Genomic DNA, 14,360 nt, shown 5'->3' on the forward strand with positions numbered 1-14,360 from the left:
ATCACACTGCTATAATCTTTTTATATGGACTCTAAACTGAAGGAATTATGAGTAAATGGTTCCATTATTTCTTATGGGGAAATTTGCTTTCATATAAGAGTGCTTTGGATTACAAGCAGGTTTCCAGAACAAATTATGTTCGCAATCCACTGGATTTACTGTATATATATATATATATATATGTATATACAGTATCTCACAAAAGTGAGTACACCCCTCTCATTTTTGTAAATATTTTATTGTATCTTTTCATTTGACGACACTGAAGAAATTACACATTGCTACAATGTAAAGTAGTGAGTGTACAGCTTGAATAACAGTGTAAATTTGCTGTCCCCTCAAAATACCTCAACACACAGCCAATAATGTCTAAACCACTGGCAACAAAAGTGAGTACACCCCTAAGTGACCATGTCCAAATTGGGCTCAATTAGCCATTTTCCCTGACCGGAGTCATGTGACTCGTTAGTGTTACAAGGTCTCAGATGTGAATGGGCAGAAGGTGTGCAAAATTTGGTGTTATTGCTTTCACTCTCTCATACTGATCACTGGAAGTTCATCATGGCACCTCATGAAGTCTCTGAGGATTTGAAAAAAAGAATTGTTGCTCTACATAAAGATGCCCTAGGCAATAATAAGATTGCTAAGACCCTGAAACTGAGCCGCAGTACAGTGACCACGACCAGACAGTGGTTTAACAGGACAGCTTCCACTCAGAACAGGCCTTGCCATTGTTGACCAAAGAAGTTGAGTGTATGTGCTCAGCATCATATCCAGTGGTTGTCTTTGGGAAATAGACGTATGAGTGCTGCCAGCATTTCTGCAGAGGTTGAAGGGGTGGGGGGTCAGCCTGACAGTGCTCAGACCATATGCCACACACTGTATCAAATTGGTCTATATGGCTGTCATCCCAGAAGGAAGCATCTTCTAAAGATGGTGCACAAGAAAGCTCGCAAACAATTTGCTGAAGACAAGCAGACTAAGGACATGGATTACTGGAACCATGTCCTTTGGTCTGATGAGACCAGGGGTGGAAGAGGACTCCAGTGGCAACCTATGAAGCTCTGGTAAACTCCATGCCCAAGAAGGTTAAGGCACTGCTGGAAAATAATGGTGGCCACACAAAATGTTCACACTTTGGGCCCAATTTGGACATTTTCACTTAGAGGTGTACTCACTTTTGTTGCCAGCAGTTTAGACATGAATGGCTGTGTGGTAAGTTATTTTGAGGGGGCAGCAAATTTACACTGTTATACAAGCTGTGCACTCACTGCTTTACATTGTAGCAAAGTGTAATTTCCTCAGTGTTGTCACATGAAAAGATATAATAAATATTTACCAAAATGATGTGAGGGGTGTACTCACTTTTGTGAGGTACTGTATATATATATATATATATATATATATATATATACAGTGGGTACGGAAAGTATTCAGACCCCCTTAAATTTTTCACTCTTTGTTATATTGCAGCCATTTGCTAAAATCATTTAAGTTCATTCTTCTTCCTCATGAATGTACACATAGCACCCCATACTGACAGAAAAACACAGAATTGTTGACATTGTTGCAGATTTATTAAAAAAGAAAAACTGAAATATCACATGGTCCTAAGTATTTAGACCCTTTGCTCAGTATTTAGTAGAAGCCCCCTTTTGATCTAATACAGCCAGGAGTCTTTTTGGGAAAGATGCAACAAGTCTTTCACACCTGCATTTGGGGATCCTCTGCCATTCCTCCTTGCAGATCCTCTCCAGTTCTGTCAGGTTGGATGGTAAACGTTGGTGGACAGCCATTTTTAGGTCTCTCCAGAGATGCTCAATTGGGTTTAAGTCAGGGCTCTGGCTGGGCCATTCAAGAACAGTCACGGAGTTGTTGTGAAGCCACTCCTTCGTTATTTTAGCTGTGTGCTTAGGGTCATTGTCTTGTTGGAAGGTAAACCTTCGGCCCAGTCTGAGGTCCAGAGCACTCTGGAGAAGGTTTTTGTCCAGGATATCCCTGTACTTGGCCGCATTCATCTTTCCCTCGATTGCAACCAGTCGTCCTGTCCCTGCAGCTGAAAAACACCCCCACAGCATGATGCTGCCACCACCATGCTTCACTGTTGGGACTGTATTGGACAGGTGATGAGCAGTGCCTGGTTTTCTCCACACATACCGCTTAGAATTAAGGCCAAAAAGTTCTATTTTGGTCTCATCAGACCAGAGAATCTTATTTCTCACCATCTTGGAGTCCTTCAGGTGTTTTTTAGCAAACTCCATGCGGGCTTTCATGTGTCTTACACTGAGGAGAGGCTTCCGTCGGGCCACTCTGCCATAAAGCCCCGACTGGTGGAGGGCTGCAGTGATGGTTGACTTTCTACAACTTTCTCCCATCTCCTGACTGCATCTCTGGAGCTCAGCCACAGTGATCTTTGGGTTCTTCTTTACCTCTCTCACCAAGGCTCTTCTCCCCCGATAGCTCAGTTTGGCCGGACGGCCAGCTCTAGGAAGGGTTCTGGTCATCCCAAACGTCTTCCATTTGAGGATTATGGAGGCCACTGTGCTCTTAGGAACCTTAAGTGCAGCAGAAATCTTTTTGTAACCTTGGCCAGATCTGTGCCTTGCCACAATTCTGTCTCTGAGCTCTTCAGGCAGTTCCTTTGACCTCATGATTCTCATTTGCTCTGACATGCATTGTGATCTGGAAGGTCTTATATAGACAGGTGTGTGGCTTTCCTAATCAAGTCCAATCAGTATAATCAAACACAGCTGGACTCAAATGAAGGTGTAGAACCATCTCAAGGATGATCAGAAGAAATGGAAAGCACCTGAGTTAAATATATGAGTGTCACAGCAAAGGGTCTGAATACTTAGGACCATGTGATATTTCAGTTTTTCTTTTTTAATAAATCTGCAACAATGTCAACAATTCTGTGTTTTTCTGTCAGTATGGGGTGCTATGTGTACATTCATGAGGAAGAAGAATGAACTTAAATGATTTTAGCAAATGGCTGCAATATAACAAAGAGTGAAAAATTTAAGGGGGTCTGAATACTTTCCATACCCACTGTATATATATATATACACACACACACATACTGTATTTAATAAACTTAATTGAAATAAATGGTTAAGGAGATTAAAAGATGCAGACATAGTGCACCATTTCTGTACCTATCTTTATATATATCAAATGCCAGATCATAACTGTTGTAATAGGCACGCATGCTCTGCACTACAGTAGTATTTAATAATAATAATGATAGTAATAATAATTATGCACTGTATATAGTTATTTACCTCTTTTAGGTATGGAATTTGGCTGTGACCCACAAAAAGCTCCACTTTTAAAGCTTTTACATCTTAAGGGTCCCACTGGCACTCCCACTGTGGTTGCATGAAATGTAGGGTGACCGAGGCACTGCAATTTTATCGCATAGTATTTATGGGTACATATTTAAAGACAAACTTAGTATGCATAGCTTAATATTTTTACTGCTGCTTTTACTTTTGCTGGGTTCTTTTGTGTATAAATATATTTAGTTGTAAACAAGTAATATATTATATTTTCATATCGTCATCTGGAATGTACCCTTGTACATTACCAGTAGTTTGTTCCCATAATCTAACCTCATTGAAAAGTTGTTTTATTTCACTGCTACCATAAACAGGGAATACCACTTTTAATCTGTAGATGGAGACATTCAGTCTTGCTTGAATTACTGTCTACCATTCGGACAGGACAATTGCAAAACTATTTCGCTCCCAAAACAGACATAATAAGTGAGACAGTAAATTACAAGGACAAAAGGAAGAGTCAAATTTGTTGACATTTTGACACAGATTCAGTATATAATTATATGGGTGTTTCCTTGTATTGATTTTTTGGCTATCTCTTTGATGCAGTAAACATATTGTGACAGCTGTAATCAATGCATTCAATAGATCTGTTGATATGATGGAGGCTGAATGTTGGCAAGTCACCTCCAAACAAACAACTCACTTTCTGTTCATTATTTCAGGCTCAAAGAGAGCGCACATTTTGAATTTGTCCATCATGATGAACAACACTGCTCACTTCAGACTATAACAGTAAAAAACAATGACGTGGTGGATATTTAGTTACACCTGTTTTATCATTCACTATTATCATGAAAAAAATCACAGGGAACGTTCTAAGCAGTTAAGATCAATGCATACTAGGTTAGTGAATTTAGCACTATTTTAAAACCAGTCATAGAATCCTGTAAATTCTTATAATACATGGTGCATGGGACAACAACAAGGACTACAGTAGTAGCAGTTCATTTTCAGGGCACAGGATAAAATGGGACTAGTGATGTGTCTCCTTGTTTCTGTGAAATTTCTAATTTATCCAGGTTATAATGTATCTAATAGTAGTTAGTAGCATTCAACTGGTCTTCTTCTATAATGTTGAAGATGTATTGTAGCTTGTCTAAGCCCCTTTTTTAAGAAGAGTTTTGAACAAGCTACGAAAAAATCTTCCACATTACAGAACAACTCCAGTTGAGTGTGACCAACTACCTCTAGATAGACATGTCTCCTTGTTTTTGAAAATGTCCTTCAGCCAGTCAATGAGAATATTTGTTCTAAAATGCTTACAAACCTTCAGGACTATATTTGGGCATCAAACTGCCCTAGGTGCACTTAAATAGTGACAATTTTGTGTATAATCGGCTTTCTCTAATAGCTGTAGAATGAGCTATAGTAGGAAGCAGGTTGTCTGATTTACACTCAAAACTTCTTTCCAACTATACATTGAGTCTTTTGACTACTCTCAATCTCTTCTGCATCCCCTTCTCCCTACAGTTCCTGGCAAAAAAAGGGGCAAAAGGAGGGAAACAAAATAGGCAAATAGTCGTTACAATTTAGCGCTTCAAGTCAGCAGCTACAAATAATATATACAACTGTATCTTCTAGATTGTAAGCTCTAATGAGCAGGGCCCTCTAGTTCCTGCTGTTTTTAACTGTATTGTAACTGTATTGTCTTCCCTCACATTGTAAAGCACTGCGCAAACTGTTGGCGCTATATAAATCCTGTATAATAATAATAATATGTTAGTGTCATTAATAATATAGAAATTTTTGCAACTTACAATGTTTTTTCCCAAAAAAGGGAGTCTTATAACAAGTCCTAAAAGCAACCCTGTCACTATAAAAAACTCCCCAAGGCATACTTGTAAAAGAAGACTGTAAATACTTGTCTTTCCAGCTGTCTGGGCTGCAGAATGCCATTTGGTTCTGTAAAAAGAGTCCTCAGAAGTCTGCAAGGAAGCTCCCATGGTGATATGGAGGTAAACAGGAGGATCCAGTGAGAGCTATGGGAGACCCGGGAGATCACCCTTCTTAACTTTTTGTCTTCCCTATGGATATGCGAGGAGGGGGGGGGGGCATTTCTCATAAATGGAGCTGTAATACACAACACTGCAGCAGAAAAGGTAAATATTCACAGTCTTCTTTTACAGGTATGCCTTGCTCTTGGCAGTTTTGAATAGCTGAATTGTACCTTGATGTATTTATCTGCAAAATTACATAAGGAATAATGCTTTTTATCAGTTGGAGATAAGTTAGAACCTTGTATATTCATTAATTTTAAATACTAATTCACTGAAGACTCCAATGAAGAAGAGAGAAGGTCCAAAAAAACCCACCAGTATAAAATACCTGCTCTACAGCACCATTTAGGCTGGAAAAGGTAGTTGCTCACTGGAAAAACAATGTACTATTTTTATGATTCTATTGGATTTTTGTATTTTCTGATTAAGATACCAAACAGAGAAATGTGACTACCTTGTTTGGATTTAAATTAGGCAAGAAAAAAAAGGATTATGCACATTACAGTGCCTGGTAGCAGTTTTTGGCTAAGGAACAGCATATGGACGTAGCTAGGCTGGGTCAGGCTGTTCCTTTCTTATAGTCAGATTGAAAACAAGGAATTCTATAATATGACCTAGGAATCCTGACAAGAGCACTAACCCCAGGATGTACAGTCACTGAGAGCCATTCCCAAGACAATATATGATTTGCTTACAAACACAGTGGGGGATTTTGGATGTCCAAATTGGGGTTCCTGTCTCCCTGCTGTAGCAGGTCAGAAGAGAGCTTCCTTCAAGCACAAAGCCTGTGTCACAAGTGTACTGGATGGTAGTGCCCACGAGAAGGACTGGGTCTGAGATAAGACGAGAAGAATGCTCTACCTCTCCGGGGTCTGTACAGTACATGACTGCAAAACAAAGACAGATATAGCAATTAATATTACCATAAACTGCACAAATAAAACGTGAAATGACTCACACTGAAACAACGTTCTCACAACTAAATTATGTTACATTTCCTATTGTCAAACAGAAATACTATACAGACAAACATAAAAACATTTTGTGGAAGTTTTTTTCAACAGTAAAATAAACTATTTTGAAATCCATTTTTAATGAGTATCCAAGCTTTGGGAAAAAAAACATTGTATCTGGTTTCAGCACATGAATGTCCGCACTAAGTGTATGTGAGTAACAATTGTAAACTAAATTATCGTATTAGGTATGCTACTATTAATGTACAGGATGAAAACAGCTTAATATATGTAAAAGTATAAATAAGGATAAAATACAAAACCAGTCTAATGCAAAAATGTGTCGGTAGTTTTTGTATTTTATGTACATGCATATAGCAAATGGCCAGGCAAGTTAGACTTCAAGGGTAAAAAAAGATACATTTTTAAAGTATTGAATGTAAAATTCACCAAACTTTCACTGCGGGTAACCCTACAGTTGCACGTGTTTTAAATTACATTCATACTTTTTTAATACTATGCCCCAAATATGAGAAGTAAAAACATATATTTTTGTGTAACGAAAATAGAGTTTTTGCTGCTGGTTTACTAATGGATTTGAGAATGTTCACACAATAAAATGTGTGAAAAATCACTCCAATAATCCAACCGGTAATCTATGGTCCCTTCCATTTTCTTATACATGATGAACTACACATTTTCAGACATGATACAAGAACACATTTCTCCATAGAGAATACCTGCAACAAAAAGATTTTACTGGAGGTAGACAGTGCCCACATTTAATTGCTGGTTAACACTTGCTAATAGCATTCCTGTGAATGTATACAAGGGAAAGACATGACATTATGTCCAGGGTCTAAAAAAGCAAAGCATAAAACATTAACAATAAAATTGGACCACTGAAGCAGTGGAAACTTGTCGTTTTCCCTGTAGATCAGATGTGCGAGGTCTATAGTATATATCTGAGGATTAGAGGAAAGACTAGCGAGGTTGCTTGTCATTATGCTTCAGCAAATTTATCGTCCTGTTGTATTATCAAAAGCTTACACTAAATTATATGCAGTTTATCAATAAAAAGCTATTGCTTACATATATGTATTTCCTGGGATTATCATATGACTGTGATAGTAGAAAAATCTTTGAAATTAACATTTATATGGGTCTAGTACATCCTGTGTGCTTGGTGACTGCATATAGTTTTTTTGACCAAGCATATGCAGTACTGAGAGATAGCTTTTCACAATTTCATTGTTACTGATAAAATCCGGAAGACATTTGCCTGCTTGCCCATCCTGCCTGTTCAACTATTTAATGATTTGGAATTCTATGTCATTACAGGATGACCACAATACATATAGGCAGAATATACAGATTGACACTTATATTGTAGGATGACAATTAGGTAATAGCACAGGGGTTAAAGATGTTTAAGACACCAAAAAGCTTTGGGAAAAACATGTTGTAAACAGATAAAAAAAAAGTCGTCATTTGTAGCGAATCCAATATCTTTTTAAAGTGTTAAGATTACTTATTTTGAAATGATTACTCATTCTTTGAAATAGGAGTCAAGGATAACTCAGCATTATGTTTCAAATATTTTATTATTTTTGATGGAAGTTACATGAGCACATCAGATAATATTCATAATAATAATACTAATAGTAATCTTATATACCATTTAGCAAGTACAAACACCACCAACTAGGTAAAAGAGAAGGAAGGTCTCTGCAGTACAATTACAAAAAGAGTCAAATACCAAACAAAAAGGCATTCACAAAAGTTTCAAAGTTTTACAATAAGGAACAATTCATCTAAAGATAAAATGGAGACAAATAAAGCAGATCTTGCCAAGATAACCACTATCAGTTGAACTTCATATCTTCATAAAAATCCATAGAAGATGAAAATATTTTTTAAAAAAATATGTGCATACAAAACTTCACTTAAATGATTTCAAGTCCAGTTTACATCCACAACAGAGATGGTATTAAATTATCACTTTGTAGGGCTGAAGGTTGTAGAGGAAATGTATGGGCAAACCTATGGCACCCAGAGCTGATGGTGAGATGTTGGTCCTGGTGAATTAAATCATGGGCTAAATTAGTACAATAAAGCAATTTGGGTAACAGAATAGTGAAATAATGGCATGGCATACTTTAAAGACCAAAAATCAATGCAATTAATTGAATTGTTCATATGTGTTCCTATGTAATAAAGAGGGTTTACATTTTACATAGTCATTCTGGAGTGCAGTAACCCAAAGCTTTCATGAATGCAGTAACCCAAAGCAATCAAGCAGAATCCATCTTCTACAGGTCTGACTCCAGCAGAGTGGATTCTGATCAGTTGTTTTATTTTATTTGTGTTGAAGAAAAAGAACTCACACACAAGCACTCTATTAAATAGGGTCAACTTTGACTAAGTGCAACATAGAATATATAAATGAAGATGAACATATGAACTGTGGAATAAATTTGGTGCTAATGGATTCTGATTAATGACCTCTGCGGTTATTCAAATGAAAACAATGATAAAACAAATACAGCCTTACACAAAGGGTTATTATTCTTTAAGTGTAACCTGAACAGGTGTACCTTGGAAAGATATTGTGACTTGGTGACAACAGTAACATTTTCGATTTATCCCTACTTTATATTCCTTTGATAATAGTCACCAGGAAAAAAGGTGAGGGTGAATTTCCCCAAAAGGAATGCAATAAAATCCAACAATTGTCTTTGCAATTACCCATGCTGTCCAAAATAAAACAAAAACATTTTTTAAGGGATTATTCTTAAGAGAAGAAACTCATAGCAACCTTACACTCTTGTACTGAATTGTATTGTTGCTGTACTGTCTCCCTTTATATTGTAAATGCTGCGCTAACCGTTGGTGCTATATGAAGCCTGTATAAGAATAATAATAATAATAGTTATAAGCTATCTTTTACTGGTCTGGAAAGTGAGTTGCTTTAGGTTTCTAAAGATGTATTATTGAATACTAAAAATTCCTTATTTAATAAAGCTCATTATGATTTGAAAGGTTTGTGGAAATTTTTTGTATGAAAGAATCTGAGTTACTAAAATGGAGTATAACGCAAAGAAGTAGCTTCCAATATCTATGATGGGAAATACATGACTGCTTCTCAGGTGACTGTTGGAACACTAGATAAAATAATCTGCTATAAATTACTGCAACATGGTCTGAATACATGTACATATGTTAAACGTAGGTTAATTATTATTGTTTTTTTATTTTTAAGACTTTGAATGATATTAATTGACATAAATCCATAATCATGTATGAAATATTCAAAATAGTGAGAATTTTTTAAATAAAAAATCACCACAGTAGCTTCTTATACCACTATGTATTGACACTTAGGATAAAGACCTTGACAGACCACCCTGTTTATCAGTTGGGAGATGTGATAAATTATCATACCTCCAAAGGCACTAACAATATTTAAACAACAAATGTTTCTAAAGCAATTTTTTAATAATTTTTTTTCTGATTATGTAACAATTATGCAGAGCCAGATTCTATGCAGATAGTATGTGCCTACAATATGGATATGAGATACAGCTAATGCACTTAGGAAATTAAACATGCTGTTATTATGTTATGCATTATTAAGTAGGTGTGCATGCAAGATGCAAGAAAATGAAACATTTACATCTAGGTAATATGCCATCACAACACTTTAACATGCACCTTATTTCATGTGGAACAGAAAGCAGCTAGAATTACACTGAATAATAACATAAAAACAAACTATAACCCTATAATACAGACTAATATGAATGTAAACACTTCTATATCTGTTAACAATGTCAAGTATTTAACACTGTTGTTACTTTTTCCATGCAGTTTATTTGTTGTTATCAGCCATTTTAGACCAAAGAAAGCTTAAAGTATATCTAAAGCCGTATTTTTCATTTTGGTTAGAGAAGGGAAGAGCTAAAGCCCCTGTCAGGATCTTTTGCCATCTGTGGTGCATTGGGAAGATTTCCCTTGACTTCCAGTTTTTTAGGCACAACAGACAGTTGTAAATCTCCCAAAAATGGAAAAAGCCCCCTCTTAGACAGCTATCCCTGTTGGAAGATTTTACCCCACATTCCTGTTCTGGTACCAACTCAAAATTTTGGATTTTCCTTTACTTTTTGTCCAGGTGACTGTCCCAGGACAAACCGAAAAAGAGCGAATCTCCCCAGCAGGGACACAAACAGAAATATAAACTGACAGAGCTTCTAGACCCTTGTCACTCTATCCAAAACTAAAAAAAAAACAAGAAAACTATTGCCCACAATACAACTTATTATTTGCCAAGGCAGCCATCTAATTTACTGCTGACCTTTAAGACTCACATATATCTTCTGGGCTATTCAATAGCTGCGATGGAAGACGCAATCATGCCCAATATCCAGACCAAAAGTCAATATCTATCAATTGTGACTATCCTTGTAGATGGACATCGTTGAGATGGAGAGGTGTTACAGCCCAAACTGGCTGCACAGGGGTAGGTTCATGGCTATGGTCAAATGAGAGCTTTCCGCGCCTACAATTCAGTTCATAAAGAAGTTCTTCTCCTAGAACCACTACTGTCTGGCAGAATTATAACATTTTCCTTTGACTTTATCAACTTAATGCAGACTTGCACCTGGCAATGTTCAACAGAACATTTAACTAGTCACAATAAAAAGGCATTATCCAATATTCTCAGTTGTGATTCTGGAAACATTTACAAAGACATATCTGTTAGTCAGAGCTCTTTCAAGCAGAGTAAGTTATCAGTCATGTATTGGATCTTAAATAGATAAATGAGCACACTGATAAACAAACAAAAGCATGAATGAGGATTTTTCTCCTATACATTATATTAATATCAGTTTCTCTGTCATCAACCATTTCTCTTCATCAGGAGTCTCATTTAAACCTTTGCTCCAACCCTACCTTCCCCATTTGGTGTTCCCTTTTAATTATTCATTTTTTCTGCACTCAGCAGATGCAGAGAAGAACATACATTACAGAATAGAGTACAGTATTGTATCCAAAGCTGTTTGGAAGGCATGGTTTTGTTTTGGCTATGAACATAATTTTCAGTTGTGCTTGCCAAAGCCAAAAACCACCTATTACACTTGCATAACCCAATTAGGTCACTTTTATAACATCTGCGGCATGCGGTACATTTTGATGCATTGCCAAGAATACTGTATACTGTAGGCAGAAAATGGCAGTGATACTGAATATTGTAGGCAGAAAATGTTTGCCTACAATACATGCAAGTCAATTCTCCACAGTGGATGAGATGTCTGTATGGCCAGTATGAATATTGACATGCATGTCTAATAGCGACAACCATCTAAAATGTTTCTGTTTTGATGCAGTTTTGCCAGGTGGCTTTCCCTTTGTCACCATATCCTATTAGGCGTTTGCTTATCCATCAATGCCTGATCTTGCCAAAATTGTCAAAGTTCGTCTGCAACTACTTTATTCTGTATGAATGGCTGAATACACAAATGTTTACCACCCGCACAGCTGGGTATTAACTATTAATGCAAGGATAGGTTTGAAAATGTATTTTAACACAAATTCCTTTAAAAGTGAAATATCCCTAAACATATACACAGTTTTTTTTTAATATGGCAATGGTGCCCCCTTGATGTATAAAACCTAAAACCACCTTAATACATAAAACAAAACTGCAAAGTAATATTACTTACAAAAACCTTCTACATTTCAGTGCTTTTTGGAACTTACAGACGTTTGGAGTCCTTCTGGCTAGTTAGTAAAAGCTGATGCAATGATATTTCTACAGATGCACATTGACACTTGCCCTTTTTTGGGCAACTATTCTAAATGATAGGGGTTCCTTGATCAGGGTGTATGTAAAGTTGGAGGGATGTAATTATTGATTCAATTGATATTAAGCTCAAAACAAAAGTTTATTATATTGCAGCTTGCCAATTCTTAAATGTGGTGGCTGCAGTTTTCTTTTAGTTCCCCCCCCCTTATTTTTACCTGTTGGTCTGGCCAGTAAGTCCAGACCAAGCTGTCCAACAAATGTGTCAGTTAGAAGGTTGAGATACGCGATTGAACACTGACAGGTATGCTTATAATGGTCAGCTTTCATTCATCTATGTAAAAAACTGTTGCTGTAACTGCATAAAATGTGTTAGCTGGAATCTACTTTAATTTTCTAGTTAAGTAAGTCCATCTAAATGTGCTAGTACACAGGCTTACAATGCTGCTGTCTAGGGGTGGCTCTGTTGCTCCTCCATCCAAAGTAGGGACACCCTAGGACAGGAAGTGTGTCACTTGCCAGATCACCAAATGAAAATAAAGAAAAAAAAGGCAAAAAAAAAGACAAATTTAACCACTTCTGGACCGGACGGTTTTACCCCCTTAATGACCAGGCCATTTTTTTCAATACGGCACTGCGTTACTTTAACTGACAATTGCGCTGTCGTGCGACGCTGTACCCAAATAAAATTGATGTCTTTTTTTCCTACAAATAGAGCTTTCTTTTGGTGGTATTTGATCACCTCTGCATTTTTTTTATTTTTTGCGCTATAAATAAAAAAAGAGCTGTGAAAAAAAAACCCAATATTTTTTAATTTCTGCTATAAAACATTCCGAATAAAAACAAAAAATTTAAAAATCTATTTTTTTTTCATAATTTTAGGCCAATATGTATTCTGCTACATATTTTTGATTTAAAAAGCCCCGAACCTTGAAAAGTTATCACGTCTACAAACTAGGGAAAAATTTAAGTAATTTTTTTTTAGTAGTAATTGCAGCAATTTTTAACAGGACTGCGACATTGCAGCGGACGGATCGGACACCTAACTGAAATTTTTGACACTTTTGGGGGGACCAGTGACATTACTACAGTAATCAGTGCTAAAAATATTCACTGTTACTGTACTAATGACACTGGCAGGGATGGTGTTAACATCAGGGCCGATCAAAGGGTTAAATGTGTCCCTAGGGGATGCTTTCTAACTGTATGGGGGATCGACTTACTGGATGAACACAGAGACCTGTGTTCCTAAATAGGAGGAACACAGAATCCATGTGTTCATTACTGACAGAACAGCAGTCTGCCGTGTTCACAACGGCAGACCGCCGTTCTGTCTCCACGGGGAGTGATCGCGGGTGCCTGGTAGACATCGCAGCTGCCGGACCAACAGGTTGGCTTCCCCTGTAGCCAATCGGCACATGCGCTCACCTCTGGCAGCGCACGTGTGCCCCCACTAGCAGTCCAGCGAAACAGCGTACAGGTATGTCGTTTCACAAGACAGAGCCGACCTGCCACCATATAAGTAAGGTGGCTGGTCGGCAAGTGGTGAGGATTGGTAAACCGCTATATATTACATTTTAATATTATAAATGTCTGAACTATTGGCTGTTACAACGTATGGTGGGGTGTTATTGTGAATGCTTCTAACAGCATGAAAATCTTCTGGTCATATTATTAGCATTCAGGAATTATGTTTATTGATAGTCTATGTATACATGAAGTTTATTGCACTGGTTAAAGGCAAAGAGGCAAACATAACTATAGCCCTTATTTATTAAAACAATGCTGCAAAGAACAATGCTGTGTAGTGTAAATAAATATAATTGGCTGCTATTACGTATAGCATACCATTACTTTTTTTTATTTTCATACAAGCTCTTGAGTTTAATGTAGCTGGGTTGTGAAACATTCCAGCCCATGTGTCCTAAAGTACCCATAAGCATGAGATGTGAGTGACTCAACTTTTTCAGGACATGATCTCCTGTTTTCAGTATCTTTAAGGACTGTGCACAGGGGCCGAATATGGGGCGATATTCGGCCTGTGTGTATGCCAGCCCTGTGTATTCCAGGGGCATGGGACCGAAAAAGGTTTGCCAATCAACATCTGATCAGTGCTCTCAGCCAATGGGGCTGAGATCGATGACCGGTGTGTTCTGGGGGGAAGTCTCCCTTTCAGAATACAATAGTTCAGGGGGGGGCGGGGGGGGGGGTCGCTGTACTAATATCGAATAGTTAGTACAGGATCTCCTCCCGAGCTCTTCAGTTT

General features: G+C 37.3%; 1 protein-coding gene across 1 annotated transcript in view; it reads right to left on the bottom strand.

The window, feature by feature from the left end:
- SEZ6L (seizure related 6 homolog like) overlaps positions 1 to 14,360 on the bottom strand; it is a 636,929-nt gene that overhangs the window by 55,991 nt on the left and 566,578 nt on the right. The window contains exon 12 of the mRNA XM_082244006.1: positions 6,034 to 6,225. Coding sequence (XP_082100132.1) covers positions 6,034 to 6,225 — 192 coding nt within the window. The remainder of the gene's footprint in view (positions 1 to 6,033; positions 6,226 to 14,360) is intronic.

This window comes from Pelophylax lessonae, assembly GCF_965119305.1.
Source record: "Pelophylax lessonae genome assembly, chromosome: 1".
NCBI lineage: Eukaryota > Metazoa > Chordata > Amphibia > Anura > Ranidae > Pelophylax > Pelophylax lessonae.